Source organism: Eufriesea mexicana, unplaced genomic scaffold (genome assembly GCF_001483705.2).
Source record: "Eufriesea mexicana isolate 0111107269 unplaced genomic scaffold, ASM148370v2 scaffold1018, whole genome shotgun sequence".
NCBI lineage: Eukaryota > Metazoa > Arthropoda > Insecta > Hymenoptera > Apidae > Eufriesea > Eufriesea mexicana.
Genome location: NW_016909145.1, coordinates 260,540 through 277,977, shown reverse-complemented (window position 1 = coordinate 277,977; position 17,438 = coordinate 260,540). Strand labels below are relative to the sequence as shown.

Genomic DNA, 17,438 nt, shown 5'->3' with positions numbered 1-17,438 from the left:
TTCGTCAATGTTGGCTTCCAGGAGTAAATAGGGGATTTAGTTATCAAACTTCTTTTAATACGTAGATGTAATTTTTCAGGACCGTATAAAGTTGTGATAATTTGTAAAATCATGTTCTAAAAAATTGCTGGAAAAAAAATCATTAAAAATTGAAACTGGAATTATGAAGAATAAAGATAAGATCTTGAATGTTTAAGTTTATTTAGTGGCACTAGCTTTAAATTTTATTCAAGGTATTCCTCATCAGCAGATGATAAAGAATGGAACGAGAAATATATGGGAATCTTTTGGAAATCAACATTTGGTACGTAGACTATGGAGAATATTACTTACGGTAGGAAATTGACTAAAGCATATGGATGTTTATTTTTCTTTCATGATAAATGTTCGATAGAATTTCATGTTCTCATTTTATTATCACATATTTCTGATTTGTTGTGTCTGAACAGTCAGTTATCAGATTTTTATTTTCGCAATATTATTTTAGTAAAAGTTAATGAATGCATTACAAATCGTGAATAGACAAAAGATCAATGTAGTTTGTATTATGAAATTCATAAGTCATTACTTAAAATTATGTTATTCCGAAATGCGATCTGTTCTCGTCGATACGAAATCACTTTTATTTTCTTTCATTGTTTATTGATGCATTTGTAAACAAAATTGTTTTTGTCTGGTAAACATATTATCTATATAAATAACCAAAGTGTGAACTCATTATTTTTATAAAAATCGTTGATATTACGGATTACAGCTAGATGTATTTTTGACGTCAATACGTGATATTTTAACTGTATTTCTGAATATCAAATTCAATGGAAAAAATATATTTATTTATCACATGACCTTCGACTTTGCATAGTGTCAAATAATAATATTTTTATCTTACCAAATTTTAATTTACGTTTGCAACTTTTTCCATGTCATATTATTTGTTTTTTGTATGTGTGTATACAAAATATAATTAAATAATAAATTTGATTTCTTACAAATATTAATCCGGGCAAATATTTCAAAATAAAAAAACGTAATTCATGCTTGACCGATGGTAAAAATACACGTGACTTGATAAATGTTATACAATCTGTATTTTATTTACCATTACCCTACTAGTAGTGACATCATGCGACGATTGAGATAACTAACTTAACCGTTGGTCATCCCACTTTTTATAAAGGTAATTAATTCCGCTTAATTGTATTTCATTACAAAATTTTTAAATATATTTTTAAAAAATCATGTTTATTAAACAATATCTTTTGTATTAAAAAATTAACAAAATTACAATTATTGAAAAAACGTGATATATTTTATGGCCCATTAGAGATTTAAGAGTTTTAATATTTTTAGTGAATATCTAATAGATTATATTTTATAAAATGTTTCTAAATAAAATAGTTTAAATGCATCTTTTACAGGATTTTTATACAGGAATAAAAAACATATCTGTTAGTAACAGTAGAGTCCATAGAGGGCTCATGGACGAATCGGTTAACTAACAGTTTCGAACAAACAGTTTCGCGCCGAACGTACTGCAGTGTTCACTCGGTGTATCATAAAAGCATTGTTCTTTGTGTTTCATATATTTAACGAACCGTGCGAAAGTGCATTTGCATATGAAGTAAGGCATTTTTTTCGTTCATTTGATGCAGTGGTTAAGTTCGATGTGTCAATTGTGGTCACGGGTATTCGATACGAAACTGTACTGTTGACGTAGCATAAGCAGGTAACTATATACTACACTTATAGCTCCGTACAAATAGGAAACGCAATACCTTTTATTGAGTTTGCTTTTTTGCCATTGTCATGATTCGTTGAACCTTAAACGTTTATTCACTTGAAATGACTTTCATTCTTAATTCTTTAGATTTTTTACAAATCATTTTTTGTATCGTAAAAAATAACAAAATACATCATACATATTGTGTGGATTCTTTTATATCGTTTGTGGAAGACCTATACAAAACCGTGACTGGTTACAACACGCTTCACGCTTCAAATTTCGTTCATGGAACGATAGACATCAATTAGTAAGCCTGAGTTATACAGTCCGTAATAACCTAGTCTTTCGTACGCTTTTTCCGCACCATAATCAGACCCCCTTCCCCCTAAAAGGAAAAACGACGTAATTACGATACACTTTCTTTTTCGTTTCACGGCTTAAATCGCGACCTGATTATATTGCATTTCCTTCAACATGTGACAGAAGAAAAATTGATCAATGCTATTGCACTTGTTATGTGTCATCGTTATGTGTCATCCCTTATTGACAGTCCAATCTTCGTTTACAATCCAAATTAAAAACATCAAACTTTTAGAAATTACATAAATCAAATGTACAATAATATTTGAATAATATTTTTAGTCAAAACTTGATGTTAATGTTGAGATCTGGTTGCATTAAGATATTAAAACCTCGAGAAAATGGGTTGCGGCCACCTTTTACAACGCCAAAAGAAACCGGTAACTTCTGTCTTCTTCTTTGCTACGCTTCTACCGTTATGTTGCGTAATGTATGGCGGCGTTACCCGACAGATCTGTTTTCGTCCTTCGAGCGTAGACAAGCGCACGATGTACCACAAAAAAATTGGTAACTTATATGTGTCGTAGTTTCAAAACCCCATGACCGTTTCTTAAACGTACTGCAGTCAGCTTTTGTAACGGTCCATTGAAATGTGAGGTTATGTATTCATAATACTTAATGCAAAATATTGAAATTGTAGATTATTCAAATTAGATGATGTTTTTCGCAAAAGTTAAGGATGAGGATATAATTTTATACAAGATTAATCGCTAGTTTTTAATTTGCACATGGTTGTTTAGCATTTATCCCTAAGTAATGTATTATCGATTATAAGAAAACGGTTATGTATAACACGTGTTATATATTTTCTATAACTTGCTATTCGTATTTAAATGATCTTGAAGTCGAACACCATTAGGAACTCCTTCAAGCGCCAGTTAATCATTTTATTGAACTCAATTGAACATGGCTGTGATATATTTGAGAGTTATAAGTTCGATCGTCATAATAACTCTTTCGTAATTATTACGATGCATTATACGAAATTTCTATTTTATCTTATATCACACAATAAATTATTATTTCTACTTAAAAACCGAAAATTTAATTTTTTCAATTTGTGTTTTGCAAATGTGATTGTAATTTTGCAAGTGTGATTGTAATTTGTGATTGTAAAGCATCACACACGTAATCGTATTTTTCTTAATAAGTACTTTGCAATAATAATTTATGTCTCTTGTAAGATTTCGAAATTCATGTTCGCACTTCTTTTAATTGAAAATTAAGGTTACTTAATGAATATCGTAACAGTTTTAACGGCGTGATGGCCATGGATTACGGTATTTAATCTAAAATATGATATCGCTGGTTCTCGTCCTTGGCGAAATCGATCGATGGGAGAATTGAATGGTTTCGTGCCATAAAACAAGATCTTCTTTTATAGGATATACAGTAACGCTTTAATCATTTAACCGCTTGTTCCGAGAGGGCGTTCCGTGTCAGTCTTTCACGTGCAAGTCGTTTTCACGAAATGTCAATTATGCATTGGTATATTCGCAACAATTGTCCATCGTTAATCGTCGTCAATGTTTATGATGCAACTTGCAACCTTGCATCTTCGAACCGTGACTCATCGAGTTCGTTTCAAAACCATTAACAGTAGAATTTTGTTTCTTTCCTTGCATATAAATAATCAACGTTTCTTAATTATCTATCTTCAGCGTGATGAATTGTGTTTGAATAAGTTCTCGAAAAAAACAGCATGATATTTATAACAATTACATGACTCGACAAATTATTCGAAACGTGAACTGTGATTAATAATTTTGCAATAATACTGCACGTGTCTACTCTTCCTCTTTTTGAAGCAGAAGCTTTGCTTCCTTTCAGATAATAATCGAGTGGATAAGTTTTTATTTTTGAAAAAAAAAATATTTTTGTAATAAGACACGTGGTGATGTAATCTGTTATATAAAAAATATCCAACTTCATGTTGCATTCGATGTGACAAAAACCGGACGCTGGGCATCTGCTCGATTAATTTTTCCCCGTGTTGTGAGACAGGTGTGCACCGAGAAAACAGACCAACTGCTAAAGTATAATTTACAAAATAAGAATTTCAAAACTAATTAATTTATTTAGTAGCTCAAAATATCCTTAAACGATAAATTTCAATGTAAACATTAATTTCAAGTAGTTTCAGGATAATTCTTTATAAATTAGTTTTTAAATTGCTACTTTCTACTAAATTTTCGTTAAACCTACAAAATTATGCAATAAAATTTTATTTTTGCACCTGTAAGCGTTTTCTATATATTTTACTAGTGGACGCTCTCATTTTTTGGAGAACGGTTTTACCTGATAGCGCAACAAGAACGATCGGTGAGTCAGCCGTACTGGTAACCGGCTTCGTCCGTCTTTCTCTCTATCTTTTTTACTCCCACCTTCGCGATCGTCCTTTTCTTTCTTTGTTAACGTTTCGTCTCTCCCCCACGCGTTACTTTTTCCTTTCTATCCCAGTTCTCTCTTCATCCCTCTCTAGCCTGCTGCCACCCTCCTTTCTTCCTCTCGTTCGATTTCAGCACAGGTTATTCTTTTTCTCTTTCTGACGATACCTGTCCTTTTCACGTTCGATCGTAACCGAGCTATTTTTGTCTCTCTTTAACCTCTTGTGCCCTTATTTTTTACTCCATTTCTTTGAAATAGCGATGGGTACGTTAGCCCCCTTCTTCTCTCACTCCCTATCAATTGCGTAACGTACAAATTTCAATTAATTTGAATATCGCATAAACTACTATTTCTTGGAAGCGAATGATCGTATCGAATTCGAAAAGTTCCAGAAATTTACAAAATATCGAAGATCCTTGAACTCTTTGTCTTAGTATAATTTTATTATATGGCAAATATAAAAAAAAATAAAATATAGTAGTCTTTTGAGACCCCAAGAAATGAAGTCATGTATTTGAACCAACCCGATGCGTCTCAAGTCCATCGGTTACACCGCGGGCGAATCGTTTCTTTCTTCCTCCAAGCGTGCAAGCGTCTCTCCTTGAGAGTCTCTCTCGCACCTTTGTTTCCCAATGCTCTAACACTTTCGAGCGAATCGCAACAGGCGACTTCATTGCGCGCCGTTCGCTCGTGACCGTTCGAGCAACGAGGCTCCTCTGATGTACAAGTCCTTTGTTTCCCTCGCTTACAAATTTAGACTAAATGTACTTAACTCCGTAATAAATTAATCGTGCAGTGTTTTCAAAATAATTCATGACACAGTCTAATTTCTTTTTCGTGAAAATCACATCGAAATTTCGAGTGACAGTGAATAATTTCAGCAGTGACAAGAAATAAAAAAAAGAAATAAAGAGTGTGACTTTTATTCGAGTGTTTGACAATCTTTTTTTAAATATTCTACGTAAGTTCACTATCAGAATATAGTCTATGGTTTTAGGTTTAACAAGTAACGAATCATGACACCAGGTGTTTAGTGTTTTATCGTTTGTTCTATAGTAAGAATATAACTCTTTTAGACTACAAATACATTTTACATAAATGCAACCTGCAAATGAGTTTCGAAAAAATGTCATGTTACAAAATAGCGTGCACGAGTAGATGTCGCGTTTGGTGTTTTATACTGAAAACAATGCCACACTACATGCAACCTATAACAAGTCATTACAGTCGTAATAACTTTCGAACGTTATCTTTACAATTTTTCGGTTTTAGAGAAAATCTAGATTACCGGCACCGTTAAGGAGTTCCTGTACTTAATTACAGCATATGCTATAATTACACGCGCTGCAATTAAGACGATTATATTTCCGACAAATTCCAATTTCTGGAAAATCTGAAGTGGAAAGAAGCAAAATTCGAATCAGTCAATATAGTATGGGCTACAATACAATATTGTAAACTCAGTCAGAAGTTAAAATAAACATATATCAGGAGACAAGCGAATTGACATAAATACAAACAGATAAGGATCCGAAATCTTGACCAGGGACGTAAAAAGAAATATATAATCCAGTGTCAATGTACTTCATACAATTTATTGGAACAAATATTCGTACTTACATTACAAGGTCTTACAACTTTTTAATTTGTTGACATAGTAATTAATGCTTACAGTCGCTTTACTTGCAAGTGAGTTATAATTGGTTGTGCGATACTATTCTTTCATGGCGTTGGACGCTAAAATAGAACGTAACTCATGGGCCTAAATGTGGCGACATCAGTCGGTGCCGCTTCTTAATAACTTGATTTATTACCTTACTGTATCATGGTCTATATTATATTTCTTCATTTCTAGAAAAGTATGAGAAAATGTGCATTGACTGTTTTGGATATGAACGAATTATGCTACTACATCACGAAGACAATGCAGTTACAGTGTTCTTATTAACATATGTTCAATCTGTATTGTATCTGAAGCATTAAATTGACCGTGATATTCGTTCACTGAAAAAAACGAGTTACATTTCGAAGATGTAGGTCTAGGGCCCGGATCGACGGATTCGTGTTACGAAATATAAATCTGAAATGATTAATCGTTTGCATACGATTTTATACAGTCTGCACGATTGAAGTAAAAGTCACGATAAGCAGTTACACAAACCGGTCGTAGTTCTCCTACGAGATAAGTTGCGTCTCAACGGTGTTTCACCTAGAAATGAGTCATTCTTGCTACAGCGAAGTCTTATTTGATGTCTTACTAATTAACGATTCCTTTTTTGATTTTAGATATAAATAATGATGACATAAAAAAAGTGGGAAAAATAATTTGACGCATCGCATATTTTTTAAAACTGACAGTAAAATATTTAGTAAAAGGTAGAGGTTTGAAATGTTTTTAACTTCTTATTACCTCGACATTGCTTGTAATTATATTTTTCAAGTCTAAGCATCGCATATTTTTGCACACGTGAATTGTGTATCAGTTGACCGGAGACGTTAACATTGACTGATTATTTTTATCCAAGATATGTTTGGAGATAAATTTCGTTTGCATAAGGTATTTCATTTGCTTTAAGGGAGTGTCTGTTTAAGTGATACCAAGGACTTTTCATGGACACGTGCGCCACTAGTATATATATCTTATATCTGTTCTTTTATCTTGAGTTTTATTTATTGATTTATAAAAAATTGGTATTAGATTGCAAATGTGAATGTATTGATAAGATCTAAAGTTTATCTAGCGGTAAAGTGCAATTTTTAAATAGTTCTTTAGTCATTAGATGTGTTTCAAATACGATTGATTACTTCAGATCAGTGGTAAGACAGAGGACGGATTCGCAAAATGTCTGAGTACTGCGAGTACATGTGGGACACCACGAGAGGTCACGCAAGTCCAGCTCTGGCACGGAGTATTTACGAGGAGGAGACCAGATTCGACAAACGCGACAAGAAATTGGCCATTAAGACCGTTCGAGCGATATTGCGTGAAATGCCGGATGTAGGTAAGAAGGGACTCTTTCACAACGATTGAAATTTCCACCGTTATACGGCTGGAATTATTGAAGCTTTTTGCGTATCAGAAATATCAAAGTGAACGTACAAAAATAATTAAAGATGTAGGTTTCTCAGAATAATTCATGTTCCTTTTTTTCCCACTGTGTCTAGAGAAAGAAATAAGGGAGTGTGAAAGTTCGAAGCTCTATCCTCTCTTGAAGATTTATATTCCGAAGAACTTTTCCTACATTCAAATTGGGCAAAAAATATTTACCAAGGCATAGTACACGCATTAGTACTTTTCATTCAACCAGTCCCGTTAACGATAGTAAACCATTGTCCCGTTTCATACAAACAAATGAAGTTTCGCCTAGACTGATTTGTTTTCCAAGCGTCGATCCTCGAATTTCCGGCATAATGTCCGCGTTCGAGCAACTTCCTGCCGGTTATTTTTTCACGTGAAGCATTACAATGACCCGTCTCTTTACTCCTAGATCTGAAGCACTGCACGGATGAATATATTACGCGTTTCCTGTTGGCCCGGAAATATCGTACGGAACAAGCTGCTGCCCTGATAGCTGCTTATCAGGCGCAAGTAGCGCATCGACAGGATATCTTCGGCAATCTAACGGCCAGAGATCCAGCCTTGCAACGGGCTCTACGTGCGGGAATACCGGGTGTGCTTCCTGCACGCGATAGGTAATATATTAAAATTTTAATTCATTTCTGATCTAATTATAAAATTCTTAAATTTCTTTTTTACTTAAATTTGTATCAATATTTATACGCATATAGCAAACTTCGTACTTTTGTGTATTGTTTAAGAGTAATTTTTTTTCGCCAATTACTATAATTTTTCTAATTATCAAGTTTTTATATATGACCAAAGTATAAATTTAACTGTACGATATTATAGTATATTTTTAAAATTAAATTTCAGGAAAGGCAGATGCGTGCTCGTTATTTTAGCCTCGCAATGGGATCCGATTGCTGTACCAGCGTTATCAGTTCAACGAGCAATTTTTTTAGTCCTGGAAATTCTTATACAAGATCCAAGGAATCAGGTACGAATGGTTTTGTGTACTTTTAAGTTACGAACATATAAAGTGAAATTATTTAAAGAGCAAAGATCTACTATGCTATACCTCTGAACGTTCTATTTTTTTTTCTAGCAATCCGGTTTTGTGGCGGTGGTAGATTGGAGCGGATTCTCTTTACGACAGGGCGGTGCCTTGGGCGCAGCAGCACTGCGAAACTTAATAGCTGCTCTTCGGGGACGATTTCCGGCTAGATTCAAAGCTATACACTTCCTGTCGGCGCCGCTTTACGTTCAGGCCACATTGGCCCTTGTGAAACCTTTCTTGGACGAAAAAACTCGAAATAAGGTAGAGAGAAGTTATGGAGGAATAAATTATTGGTCTAGTTATCAGTATTTTTCTCAAATATACTTAGATTACGGAAATTAATGAATGACATTAATTTGAAACAGAAATGATATTTATCGATATATTAAAAGTATTTATTAACAATACTGTTATTTGATTAAATGATTATAATCGTATCAGACAAAATGATTAAGGACAAGACAAAGCTTTTGATTGCTCTGTTTATGATTGCATTGTATATGATTACTTAACATAGAAATTGATGCTCTTTTGCATACAAGTTTTAGATACGGGACATTAAATATTGACCAAAAGATAATTTAAGATAGCACCTGTGGAGCGTCACGATGTTTGGATAAAGTGCGAATGCATTATTCTACTAAATGAGCGTTCTCTCTAATTCCGGCGAATTTTAAGTTCTTAACAATGAATCCTTCGACAATGTGTTTAATTCCGTTTTATTGAATTTATTATATAATTAATATACATTTCATTAATATTTCCAGATCTATTTACATGGAAACAATTTGAGTACCTTGCATGAACACCTACCTACTGACATTTTGCCAGCGGAACTAGGTGGTACAGGGCCAGCATTTAATCCAGGACTATGGGCTGAACCAGTTATTCATTCAGCGATGAAAGAAGCCGAACTTGCTGCAATAAAGAAAGAAAAGGAGCGAGCTGAAAACGCAGAACAACCTTTTGATAAGAAAATCGAGTCCAAAGACATGGAGAATCACAAGAGAAATGAGGCAGACTCTATAAAATCCAACAGTGGTGTAAATAAAGAAAACGGAAGGCGATTCTTCAATCCTTTTAGTAATTCTATGAAAAATCAATCTCCAAAGAAAATTGGAGGGACAAATGTAGAACTGAATCTAATTAATCGCACTAATGCATATGCAGAAAGGAAAGAAGGTGGAAGGGACAGTAGGACGATAAAGGAAGATCAGGATTCTTATTGTAGAAGTCGAGATAAAATGTTAAACAATGGCAACACCGATTATTTTGACGACAAAAGAGAACGTTACAAAGATGCGAAGGATAATTTGTTAGGATCTCAGTCTGAAAGAAACTCGAATGAATACGAGATCTCAAATAGACCAGATAGCGACGATAGTAAAGATAATTCATTAGATAACCGATCTGAGAATGCACTGATTGAAACGGGTAAGATCGATACTCTTTCAGAAGAAACGAATCTCATAACGTAATGTTAGTTTTTGGGCCACTTAGGTTAAAACAAATTAATCGAGGACTTACGTGAGGAGCGTTGACATTGATTTTACTTACAGTTAAATCAAATGTTCTCGCTAAGTTTAGGATTGGTAAAGAATAGTAAGTTTTGTAAAACGACTTATATTCTGTAGATTATAAGAAATATATTGTGATACAGTATATATCATTTTTAATAAGTATTTAAACATTAATGAGGCTTTTATTCTGACTTATAAAAAGAAAACTTAGCCTCAACTGGAGGTAATACTTTATTTGAATATTAATAGAAAAATGAATTCATTTTATAAAAATTTTCAACATTTATTCCGATTCATAGGTGTTATACGAATGATGTAAAAATTAATATTGGTAACACGTGTTACAAGAATCATTGCTAATGATGTTAAAAAAAATATATGCTTTTTTTAAATACTTATATATTGCTACCATTGTTCGTAGCAAAATAAAACGAACCTTGCTCGAACATTTCTTATGTTCCTCTTTCTATTGTATGTAATAAACATATTTACATATAATTTTATAATTTATAATGAGTACTTACATTGCGAATTAAAGTTTATAATATATTTATCAAGGTAATTTTTTTAGTTGACTTTTAATGTTGTCTATGAAGTTACGAGCATAAATAAAAATATTTTCGTATGTATGCAATTCATACATCATCCACATTTTTTAAAAGCATTTTTACAACGAACAATTCGTATTAGGATTGTATATATGTATTAAATTATTTATTGATATCTAATGTATCATGAAATCGAAGATCTCTCATTTTGTACCACATACCCGAGAAAAACTCCACTTAGAATTTTAAATGTGATAGAAATGCGTCATGGATATTTTTTTAGTTCTCTTAAAACTGTATTTTTAAATAAAATAGTATTTTAATATTTGGATTATTTTTGTCTGGCTTTATTTTATATTAAGAACAAGACCATTACAAAAAATTCAAATTTACAATTATTATTATAAAGTAAATCAATAAAATTGTAGATTGGAAAAAATTTTAATTTCCTATAAAAGTTGTACATTAGTTATTTTTTTTTTTTTTTAATACATAAATCAGTCATTGGCGAAATAGAAATTGTGGTAGAATAATGGAATAAAAATTTATTTGTTTAGTATATAAAATATATATGTATACGATGTTAACATCAATATATATTATAAATAAGCAAGCAAAATAAAACAAGGAAGCACCCTACTACCATGTAATTCGTGTTTCTCCATGCATACATTTTCTCTCTCTCTCTCTCTCTCTCTGTCTCTTCCTCTCTTGCTCTCTCATTCGATTCGTATGAAAATAGAAAATCGTATAGAGATCTATGATGAGGTATATAAAAACGGTAGTCAAATATAGTGTAGTACTTTACTTATGTACAAATATTATTACTTCTTTGAACATGATTTTTCTTAGAAAAATGTATCCTTTAACATCAATTTATAAATATAAATATATGCATGTACATATGTATACATATACATATATATATACTTATACGCGCACAATTTCGCGTGTTCGGCGAATCTTAGTTTCTACTTGATTATATAAACCAATACGAAAATTTTTGTATTTATCATATTACGTATACTCGTAAGAATTTCAGTCCCTTTTTAGATTTTTCCGAAATATGTAACACATAGGATATCATCTGCCTTTTCAATACGACTTTGTACTTTACCTTATGATTTTCTGGTACGAATTAATCAGGTGTAAATTAGTTATCGAAAAATAATGATGGTCAAATATGATAAAAAGAGACTTTATGCATCATATTATGTATTGCATTATTGTCTAATAGACAAATGCATCACACCACGACTAGTGGAGGTACCCAGCCTCCGAAACGTTGTTGTAGCTCCTGAGCAACGGCTATGGTTAAACGATCTTGATGTAGGCCACCAACAATCTATAATGGATATAATTTACATCATATTAAAATTCTTAGTTTATTAATTTATTTTATTGATACTGATGTATAAATTTTGTACCTGTATACCAATAGGAAGTCCTTCTTTATTCAAACCTAAGGGGCAAGCAGTAGCAGGTAACCCCAAGACATTAATAATAGCAGTGTATGAAAAGTTGAATGGTTTAACCAGAGGTTCATGATGCAATGGTGCCGCAGTTGGGTGCGTTGGGTATAGAAACACACCGTCTTCGCCTAAAATATCCTATTAAAAATAAATCAATTAGAAGTGAATAATAGATACATTTAGGAAAAAGAAAAAATCTGGATATTTCTGGGTACATGCTTCAACTTCAATCACTCATTTTCTCGTCGCGTGAACACAACTACAAGGTGAAAACAGATTTACAAAAATAATAGAGCTCTTTGCTATTAGGATGGAGAAAGTTTCATTCTGCATGCACAGCAACATCTTTTTGCTACTTATTAGAAATAACTCGTGATACCGTGAAAGACAAACTAGTATAGTCTGACCAGTTCGCACGAGATACTCGAGAAAGAAATCACGTCCATTTTAATAAAGAGTATTGTTCCGCAATGTAATAGTAAGAAAGGAAGACGAAGAAGGTAGGAGCCAATTCCAATCCTGATGAGTTATATTACAGGCACTTATCAATTTATGATATTGTATGAACAGTTCATAAAAAATAAGAAATCATTGATATAATTCATAAATATGAATGATTTATTTAGAGACCATACCTGAAATTCTTGATAAAGATCCCTACTTTCTTGTATGAGTTTAGCGTGTTTCTCGCTTCCATGCTTTACTGCAAATCTTTCAAACGTGGCAGTAAGGAGAGCTATCAACGTGTGATTACTCATGAACAGTGTCCATTTCAAAAACTCCCACCACAGATTTATATGACCGTCTCTATTCGATAATTCGTATGTAAAATCTTTTTCATCCTTACAACTCATATTCGCCAACCAGAGTTCAATGCTTTTTTTAAGCTTTTTAATGTTCAATTTAGTAGCTTTAACTTTATGGGTTTGCTCTAGATACCGAACCACTTTTCTCATGGCTTCTTTTATCTCTGGTTCAACTGGAGATGTCAAGAATTGACCACCATCGTCTTCCATATAATAGAACTAAATTAAAATGAATTATACATTATATATTACACATGATCATTAATTATGATTTATGTTTAACATCCGTACCTTAAGTTTTGAAATATCTACTGTTTCGTTCAATCGTAATAAATGCGCATTCTTATTTGCAAGAATTTTCAAAGTAGGCAGTAGATCTTGTGCATATCTGCACATAGGACCAATTGCGAGCAAGCGATCCTGGTCTTCACTTTGTGTACTCGGATACTGGCCATCGTTTGAAACTATTCCTGTAGAAGGTTTGTGACCAAAGATGCCATTGAAATAGCTCGGTATACGAATAGAGCCACCAATGTCTGATCCTATCCCTAATGGTGAACCAGCTGCTGCTTGAATGCAGCCTTCACCACCAGAAGATCCTCCAACAATATGTCTGGTATTATAAGGATTTTTTGTAGTTCCATATAAACAGTTACTAGTTTCCCACCACATAGCTAGTTCTGATATATTCGTGGTCGCCAGAGGGATAGCCCCAGCAGCTCTCATTAATCTGACAACTTCCGCATCACGTTCAGAAACAATATTCTTACGAAGTACTAAACCAGCTGTTTGTTTCATATTAACAATTCCAATGCAGTCCTATAACAAAAAATAGAAAACAATTAGTTGACTTGAATTAATAGTTAAAATTACTGTACCACATGTATGTCATATTCTATAGAGTATAATTTACCTTTGTTGTAAAAGGCACACCAAGAAAAGGTTTTTCTTCAGCTAATACTTCAGGAGATGGAGCATCTTGAGATTTCAAAAAATCATCACATGATTGTGCCTCCTTTAAGGCCTCCTCAAAACGTTCTTCTACTACACAGTTTAGTATTGGCTGAATTTCTTTTATCCTATCTATATATAATTGTACTACCTCCTTTGAAGTTAACTGTAAATATAAATTTTCTCTAATGAATGTATAAGTGTTTATTAATATAGTTTTAATTTGTCATTTTAGAAGTACCTGCAAGTTTCATAGGTATCTGTACGCAGATATAATTTGTGTATGAAAACATTAAATTTACCAATTTATTTCGAATCCTAGAAGCTAAAGCAACTGCACTATGTAAAAGTATTTCATCCTTTATAGGTGGTTGACATTCTGCAGGACCCTTTAAGAATGCGATGAACATGTACATCCACCTGGCCATTGTTTCAACTAGACGATGAACTGCATTTAATACTTGTCTTTTGGATTGCATTTTGCTTTGATGTTTAGTTGACATTTATCTGCAAACATTATTATTTTGATTATCCATTGTTATATTATAGCATAATATAAATACAATTTCAATTAGAAGACATACATGTACATATATGTTTATGTATATGTAACATCATTTGATTAATTACAAATCTATTACTTCCGTAATTTTAATATCAATGATAATCATAATATGATATATCATATATATCAAAATATTAATTTCTGTTCCATAATAAATATAGTCCAAATTTTTTGAACTAATAATTTTATTTATTATTAATTAATAAATAAACATTGCAATAAATATTATAAAACTATTAAGTAATGTCTAGATAAAAATATTTATTTTTAAAAATTCTTTGAATTTAAAACTCAAAAATCATAAAGTTTGGAACATAACAGATCTATCTTTCTCTTATATTATTTGCAGTACTTATTTTTGAAAATTTATTCCTGCGTTCGCTAATCTAGATAAACGTTAATTTTAAAAACAAGTGTAAAAGAATACATAAAAAAAAAAAACTTAGAAAAGTAATAATTGTCAATAAACCTTTGCTATAAAAGATGATACGGTAAACAAATTATTTTTATTATTCGAAGTTATGTTTACGCTTGCTATAGAAAGCGGTAATTTCTAAACAAAAGAAGATTTATCTAAACATATTTTTGTTTGACAGACAACGTGTGTCGGTATTTAAAAAAGAACTTAAAAAAAAAAAAAAATTGGAAAACACTGTCAATTTTTCTTTGAAACAAAAAGATTCAACAACTTTGTTATCGCTAGTTTTGTAACCGTATTTTAAAATGATAAAAGCTTTACATAAATATTTCTGTTATTACGTCGTTTAATGATATTTGAAAGAGGTTACCACATTGCGTTGACAAAGTTTGGAACAACGTATAATTTAATATATTTTTACACAAATTATAATTCCATGTGTAACTAATATATTTTAATATACCAAAATCATCAAACAAAAAATATCATGAAATTGAACCGCATTGTGTTCAGATCCATTATACCATTAAGTATTATGAGATCCACGTTGATTGGCTGTATCACCTGAATCGTTATCTTTTCCTACATATCAGTTTGCTAATGTTAATTAATTGATTGACCTTGGGTAATGAATTATCTCGCTGTCAGCTTGGTGTGTGGGTTTTTATGAGAAACGCCGGCCGGTTGTATCGATTAATCGGGCGTACCACAAATGGCTGAAGGGGCAAGCATTGACGTTTCACGGCTTACATCTGAATAAATTCTTTCGAAGTGAACAAATACCGGCAGTGCAATAATTTTAGTGCGCTGACAGACCAATAATGATGTAATTGAGGTGTTACGCACCAAGGCTACCAGCTACCAAACCATAGGAGTTTGACAGTGTTCGTCGAGCCGGAAATCAACTCGTACCATATTTCAGGCGGTTGGCTATGATAGTGTTTTCCGTCGGTTGAAAGTTTCTTGCCATGAAGTCATTCGCGTGACAGAGAGGCTTCAATTCGTCGATAGACACGTGAAAACTTAGAGATTTACAAACTGTGATCGAAATGTTACACTGAACGAACTTGTCTAACGGGCATGGTTAATCGACGATAGTCACGAAGTTATTCACATAACGGTAATTGAGTCTCTAAACATTCCAGCGATAAATAATTTATCATCAAAGTATGAAATGAATTTCACGTACGTATTTAAAATAACACGAAAACTTTCTGAGATTATTGACTGTGAATAGTTGAAGTTTTGATGTATCAAAATATAAAAATTGCAATCACTAAATAACGCAGAGCGTTTATTAGTTAATGTACTTACAATGGTACTTTGTTTGGAGAGTCAACTGGAAAAACTTGTGAATTAGTGAGTGACTCAATATCATGTGATATTTCACTAAAATAAAACTGATTTAATTCACGATTCATCAATAGGGCGATATCACGCCTTCTATGACGTCGCTTTTTCCGGCACTTGTAGTTAACTGACACCACATACACCTTCACCGGTAACGACTATACGGGATTCGCGCAATCGCTATAGTTGCTCGCCAGCCTGGGACTTACGACCTTTTATGCGCTGAAGAGATATTTAACGGGTCGGGGATAGGCTGTAAGATGGCTGCCAGGTAGCGATGGGAAGGACACCCACACGAGCGATATCGATAATTTTATGAAATATATTTTGCATATACAAATTTTATTAAATGTGTTTATAAATTAGTACTTGTCTTATAAACCCTTAGTTTCGGAGATAATATTCTCACATGTACTTTTAAACAAATATTTGTATAATAATGAAATTAAATGCTGATTATTGTTGCATTTGGTGATTACATTTCTATTGGGATTTTTAACACCAAATGCATGAATTTTATATAGTATATTATTATCATCGTTATTTACCGACTATTTTAATGTTCATTTACTAGTTTGAAAAAACGCGCGCAAGCGACATCTTTGCTGATTAGTTTTAAGCAGTACGTGGTTTCAAAAGTTTAATGGTGTTTTATTTTTACACGTTCTTCCATGTGGGTAAAATGCTTCGAACTCGTATGCGTACACCTGTTATGCAAATGCTTATGTTTTTTCATTTCTTAAATAATATCTTGCAACACATAATTAATCATAGCAAAATGTCGATTATCTTATTAATGACATATGCTAGACAATCACAAAAACAATATGTAGTTTTGCACAAAATACGGTTTGGAATTTAGTTTGTTAAACACTATATTTACACGACACGGTTTACTCTGTTTTATATTTTTAACTATTTTAAATTTTAATTCTCCTCAATCGATAAAAATCTTGTAAAATTTCCACTATATTTCTGTCGATTTGTCTGTTTACCTGATCTTTATTTTCCTTCTGCTCTGCTACCTCCTTGTTGGAGTCGCAATGAAAACTTCATTGAAACGCGTTTGATATCGTTCGAAAACTTCCGAATGCTGATTCACAAGAGGTTGCCAGATGGCAATTCGATCGCTCGCCATCAGCGAGCGAAGCAAATGGGTAGGGATGAGGACAAGGCGTCAGTGTGTGTGTGCGCGCGTGCGTATGTGTATACGTAGGGT

At 32.6% G+C, this 17,438-nt stretch overlaps 2 protein-coding genes across 11 annotated transcripts; one reads left to right on the top strand and one right to left on the bottom strand.

Annotated features, from left to right (window-relative positions):
* Window positions 1-1,525: 1,525 nt before the first annotated feature.
* LOC108547429 (clavesin-2) lies at window positions 1,526-10,141 on the top strand. Of its 7 annotated transcripts, none has more exons than XM_017899956.1 (8): window positions 1,526-1,726; window positions 5,744-6,099; window positions 6,327-6,847; window positions 7,282-7,473; window positions 7,960-8,164; window positions 8,406-8,529; window positions 8,638-8,850; window positions 9,357-10,141. In XM_017899956.1, exons 4-8 carry the CDS (start codon window positions 7,314-7,316, stop codon window positions 10,065-10,067), a joined length of 1,413 nt encoding a protein of 470 aa, XP_017755445.1. In that variant the 5' UTR covers window positions 1,526-1,726; window positions 5,744-6,099; window positions 6,327-6,847; window positions 7,282-7,313; the 3' UTR covers window positions 10,068-10,141. The 7 variants fall into 7 exon arrangements, with proteins under 7 accessions (XP_017755445.1, XP_017755443.1, XP_017755441.1 ...); XM_017899954.1 differs by having other exon boundaries at window positions 5,744-6,160; XM_017899952.1 differs by having other exon boundaries at window positions 5,744-6,657; window positions 6,758-6,847.
* Window positions 10,142-11,447: 1,306 nt separating this feature from the next.
* Window positions 11,448-17,344, bottom strand: LOC108547416 (fatty-acid amide hydrolase 2-A). 4 transcript variants are annotated; one of them, XM_017899927.1, is made up of 7 exons: window positions 17,215-17,344; window positions 14,189-14,393; window positions 13,849-14,052; window positions 13,227-13,754; window positions 12,765-13,154; window positions 12,085-12,267; window positions 11,448-12,002 (listed from the first exon to the last, which is right to left on the bottom strand). In XM_017899927.1, the coding sequence occupies exons 2-7, from the start codon at window positions 14,387-14,389 to the stop codon at window positions 11,904-11,906; spliced, it is 1,605 nt and encodes a 534-aa protein (XP_017755416.1). In that variant the 5' UTR covers window positions 14,390-14,393; window positions 17,215-17,344; the 3' UTR covers window positions 11,448-11,903. The 4 variants fall into 4 exon arrangements, with proteins under 4 accessions (XP_017755416.1, XP_017755417.1, XP_017755418.1 ...); XM_017899928.1 differs by lacking the exon at window positions 17,215-17,344 and adding an exon at window positions 16,184-16,675; XM_017899929.1 differs by lacking the exon at window positions 17,215-17,344 and adding an exon at window positions 15,716-16,027.
* Window positions 17,345-17,438: the final 94 nt, after the last annotated feature.

What these genes read in the sequence shown, in the direction of transcription:
- LOC108547429 (XM_017899957.1), top strand. Translation starts at nt 7,314, where the DNA reads ATGTCTGAGTACTGCGAGTACATGTGGGACACCACGAGAGGTCACGCA. An exon ending in GTGCTTCCTGCACGCGATAG is followed by an intron (nt 8,165 to 8,405) that starts GTAATATATTAA and finishes ATTAAATTTCAG; the next exon opens with GAAAGGCAGATGCGTGCTCG. An exon ending in TACAAGATCCAAGGAATCAG is followed by an intron (nt 8,530 to 8,637) that starts GTACGAATGGTT and finishes TTTTTTTTCTAG; the next exon opens with CAATCCGGTTTTGTGGCGGT.
- LOC108547416 (XM_017899927.1), bottom strand. Translation starts at nt 14,389, where the DNA reads ATGTCAACTAAACATCAAAGCAAAATGCAATCCAAAAGACAAGTATTA. An exon ending in CTAGGATTCGAAATAAATTG is followed by an intron (nt 14,053 to 14,188) that starts GTAAATTTAATG and finishes TTATATTTACAG; the next exon opens with TTAACTTCAAAGGAGGTAGT. An exon ending in GTGTGCCTTTTACAACAAAG is followed by an intron (nt 13,755 to 13,848) that starts GTAAATTATACT and finishes TTTTTGTTATAG; the next exon opens with GACTGCATTGGAATTGTTAA.